Source organism: Protopterus annectens, chromosome 10.part0, assembly GCF_019279795.1.
Source record: "Protopterus annectens isolate FY-2018-M chromosome 10.part0, PAN1.0, whole genome shotgun sequence".
NCBI classification, from domain to species: Eukaryota; Metazoa; Chordata; order Ceratodontiformes; family Protopteridae; genus Protopterus; species Protopterus annectens.
The window spans coordinates 1,715,662,799-1,715,667,798 of NC_056744.1; the positions used below are offsets into that span (position 1 = coordinate 1,715,662,799).

Genomic DNA, 5,000 nt, shown 5'->3' on the forward strand with positions numbered 1-5,000 from the left:
GATGTATCAGAGGTTTGTGGATGACATTTATATTTTATGGGAAGGGGATGTCATGGAACTTAACAACTTCCACAGATGTTTGGAGAGTAGTACTAACTTTCTGAAGTTTACCGTCTTGAGTAATGATACTCGGATAGATTTCTTAGATGTGAGAATATCACAAGAAGAAGAAGGAAATATAGAAACCAGTCTATTCAAGAAAGAATGTTGGAAGAATAACATATTACAAAGGAACAGCATGCATCCAAAGTATACATATAGGAATGTCATGAGAGGTCAATTCCTAAGAACCTCCAGGCTACACTCGAATGATGTAACCCTTGGGAGAGCTACGAATGATATGTCTGAACATCTGGAGGTGACAGGATATAGAGGAGAAGAGGTAATGCGAATGAGAGAGAATGTGTTACTGGAAAGAGAAACGAGAAGCCATACCTGAAAGGGAAACAAGAAGGTATACTTTCAAGAAACAATAGAAATGGTCAAAGAGAAGTTAAGATGATTCTCACACACACAGCAGATACTGAAGTGATATGTAATATTGTTCGAAGGAACTGGAAGATATTGCTATCAAGTGAAGAATGTAAAGAGTTAATTGGAGAGGAACCCAAGTTTGGTTATAGGAATGCAAGTAATGAAAAACAGACTATGTAAAGAAAACTATTTAGTACCACATGCCAACTCAGAAAGAAGAGGAATCTTCCCATGTAGAAGGTGTACTATGTGCAGGTATATATGCAAAGATAGCTGTTTTGAGCATCCCATCAACAAAAAGAAATACACCTGTTTATATTCTGATTGCACTACCAACAGTATAGTATATTTAGCTACTTGCTTGGTGTGTGACCATTTCTATGTTGGAAAGACAGTGAGGCAGTTCAAGGAGAGACTGTCTAAGCATATAAGTAACATCAGGCTCAAAGATTACAAAAATCCACTTGCGAAACATGTTAGGGACAATGAAGGACATGGATTTATGTTCAGAGTGCTTGGAATTGTCTTTATATCGGAAAGGGGAGGTGATAGTAATACTAGATTGGAGCAGGAAGAAATGTATTGGATTGGGAGACTACAAGCACATCGGAGGCCTGGATTGAATACTACATTTCCCATGAAACCAGCGTTAAAGAGGCATAGACTAAGAAGGCGTGCGCGACACGCCAGCATCCATTTTCCAAGTACTGTATTGGCAGAGAGTTTTTTTAAATAAGCATCGATTTAGGTGGATATATGGATCTGATGAAGGGTCATTCAGGAGACCCGAAAGCGCTTATCCTTTGTCTCATTTTATCTTTATTTTTATTTTATTTTATTTTTGTACAGTTTTCGTTACATGGTGAATAAATATTTGATGTTTTTAAGCTGACAGAAAACGAGTACATTTGTCGTTCATCACAACGGATGTGAATTGCACTTGCAGTTATATTTAAGTAAAGCTGAATATACACGCTGGCTTTGGAAAAGATGAAACCTTGTACTGCTTATTTGGTGACTGTTGAGTCAAGTGTTATGCTGAGTTTTTACTTGTGGATACAGCCATTCAAATACGTCTGTTAGCGAACACCCATAGGTGTTGTAACAGAACTTTTTTCATTGAGAAGTGGTAGTGAAACGTACCTGCCCTGGCCGTGGTCTTAGTGCTGCTTGTTGGTGTGTTTATATATATATATATATCTATATATATATATATATACACACACACACACACACACACACACACACACACACACACACACACACACACAAGACCTATCTGCTTTCCTGGATTCATATACTTCAGCTGTAAACTAATTTCTCTGCCATGGAGGTTATGGGTGATAGGTTGTTTTATTAATGGATCACAATTATTTGGGGAATAACTGAAGAGACTTGTCAGTGGGAAAAATGTATAATGTTTAAGGTGTTTAACTTACAGACACAAGGTACAGGGTTTGATTCTTACCATTGGAATGGGAAATTTGGCTAGGCTTAAAATGGCCCAGAAGGGCAGATAGTGTAGTATTAACCCATGAGCATGAATAATGAGTATCTGTAGATTGTATAAATGTAGACTATGATTGATGGTGATTGCAAACTGTAATCTATATAGTTTATTTGACTGGATTCAACACTACATAAGGAAAAAGTAAAGAATTGTGCTACAAAAAAAAAAAAAAAAAATCAGTCATCGTGGTCCATCATATCATTTGGGGTAGAACAAATGTGAAAATAATAATTTATTAGACTGATTCAATGACATTAGTGGTACAAAAAAAAGTTCATGATACAAAAACTGGATACCAGGCTTGCATTCCAAAAAACCAGTCATCTGCATCTTGTGTGTGACCACTAATGTGCGAAAACTAGAATTTGTGTTTAACAATTGATACAGGAGGTATGCCAGAGATTTTTCCTTTTTCTTTGATACAAGAGATATGCCAGGGACCCCCCCCCCCAGAGGTACAGCGATCTTGGAGTTGGTACCCATAAGTATCAGAGGTATACTGGTGCATGCACGGCATTTGCCCCCTGGAAAAATATAATTCCTGAGCAGCACTTGTCACCACAATCGAAGATTTACAATTCTTTTTTATCACACTTATCTGCGTTAACTACGAAACACTTGTGGTTTCTTTACGGAATAATGAAAAACATGCATTTCTTCATTTTTTGTGGGCAGATGTGCTCCATATGCTGCTGCTTCAACAGAAATGCAAATAATCTGTTTTTGGATGTTGCAGACCAAACCTTCCTTGTGTTTTCATCACAGCTGTTCTTAACGGAAGTTAATGTGAGATTCAGTGGTGGATTAAACATACTAATTTTCATCCAGTTCTTATGAGGTTTCTCTTTCTGTTGTCCATGAAGCTATGCTTGTAGATTAAGGTGCCTTACAAACAGTTTGGGCCTAAAATAGTACATCAGCTCTCTACCTGGGTACAAAAAAACATTTTCAGTAAAATCTTTCAGAATGGGTGGTGTGGTGACTGGACATGTTTACTACATCAAATTTACCTTTCTTTTCTTGGGAGGGGTATACTGTTCCCCGGTCTGTGATTAGCTGGTTGCTAGCTTTCCTCACTGGTATCTGGTTTGTAGTGTTTGTTGCTCTAATACATTTCCTGGTACAGGACTCTCCTTTGTGGTTAGAAAATGTTCATGGTTATTTTTCCAGGATTACTGGTTAACAGTGGGAAAGAGGTGGTGCAAGGGGGTTCCGCTTTTTGATTACAACTAAAATCTGAGGGATAGCAGATGATCTGGGAAATAGGGGAGGAGACCTACAAGTTTCAGAGGCTCCCAAAGGTAAGGCTTGGCCACATTTATGTATTAGTATTTGCTGCCACCTTTCTTGTCTGGAGACTAAGCAAAAACAATCAATGTTACTGAAAGCCTGGTGTAAAATAAGAAGAAATGACACTGCAAACATCACTGGTGAAAAAAACACACATGGAAAATATCATTATTGCTTTGGCCAGTGGTGTCTGTAGTTTTATTTAGACACCACTGAAAGGTAGAAGAAGGACCACCAGGAGCAGAATAGCCACAAACTTTAGCGAACAGTTTTTATTATCATTTTCATCCCAAAAGTGATGAAAAAGGTTGTGGCTATTTTGCTCTTGGTGGTCCTTGTTTTACCTTTCAGTGGATTTTTGTGACTGTTTTTTCTGCTTCATCCCATGGGGACATTTTTTGTTACTTATTTAGAGACTAGTTATTCAGGGCCATTTCTCAGATTCACATGTTTTGTTGAATCACTGACTACAAACTTAATTTAGCCAGTAGACATTTCCTACCCGTGACACTTCCCCACAATCATATAGGAATCTGGTATGTCAGCACAGGCATTGAAGCCTATGAGCTGCAAATACGCTTCATCCTTCAATCCTGGGTCTGATCCCACATGGTTCCTTTTACTAACTACAGGACTTTCAGCAACTCATTAAACAGACAATGCTCCCTGGTCATTTCTAAAAAGAGGCACTAATGCTTAGAGATCAATAAAATAAATACATACATATATACATAAAACTATAAATTATAACATTACTTTCCCTACTAAAATAAAACAGAAGCAGGATCTGGAAGTTCAAAATGTATACAATTCGATGTGGTCTGCTATGCCACAATGTCCATTCCCTCCATCACATCCACCAACTCCCAGCTCACAGCCAAAGTCATTAACATTAAATAATTACAAGAAAAGTTTACATATTGTTAAAACAGCACTCTCAGCAGCTCAACAGCTAGTACCTCTCAACCTCTTTAGAGCAACAAATTTGGACAAAGCCATAAAAAAATGGGACAAAAGCCCAAAAAGAGGAAGAATTTTAAATATTGCTCTTACAAACATAAAATGTTGATAGAATAACAGGTTTTACTTTAGCATGAATTTTCTGAAGGGTATAAAGTCTGAAACTCAAATGTCTCTCATTATTTTCTGACTTTAATCTTGTCAATGTTTGCCAGAAAATCAGTTTTATGAAAAATGGACCAAAAATATGAGGCAAAAATCTGGATATTTTGCAAAAATTTGTACAGTTGACAGGTATGCAGGTAGCACACATGCCTTTGGTGTTGAAAGATCAGAAGGTTGTGGGTTCTGTCCCCATCCCAGATGAGTGGATTAATTTTCCATCACTGTCATTGCAGTGCAGCATCAGGTGTGCTGTGCTCCTAAATCTACAGTCATTCAGAAGAGATAATAAACCTGCCTAATGTGTGAAGGGGTTTCAGTTGTTCACAAGGATCAAAAAGATCCCACAGACTTATCAAAAAAAGAAGACGGTAATTTCACAGGTGCCCTGGCCAAACTTCCACTGCTCAGTATGAATACCACCTCAGGTCTCCCATAAAAAAGGGTGAGTGAAATTTTCAGTAATTTTTGATACCTAAAATTCTTTCTGTCTACATATTTTCTCTAGTTATGCTAAGACATGGTCTATGTTTTTGTATAGAACACAAAATATATCATTAATGAACTGTTCACCTACTGTTGACGTTGTCATCACTATTAACTT

General features: G+C 37.5%; 1 protein-coding gene across 1 annotated transcript in view; it reads right to left on the minus strand.

Annotated features, from left to right (window-relative positions):
* The window catches only part of LOC122813954 (zinc finger protein 34-like), a 147,938-nt gene that overhangs the window by 25,781 nt on the left and 117,157 nt on the right, over positions 1-5,000 (minus strand). Inside the window, exon 5 of the mRNA XM_044086498.1 lies at positions 4,974-5,000. This exon is cut by the window's right edge and continues 96 nt beyond it. Coding sequence (XP_043942433.1) covers positions 4,974-5,000 — 27 coding nt within the window. The remainder of the gene's footprint in view (positions 1-4,973) is intronic.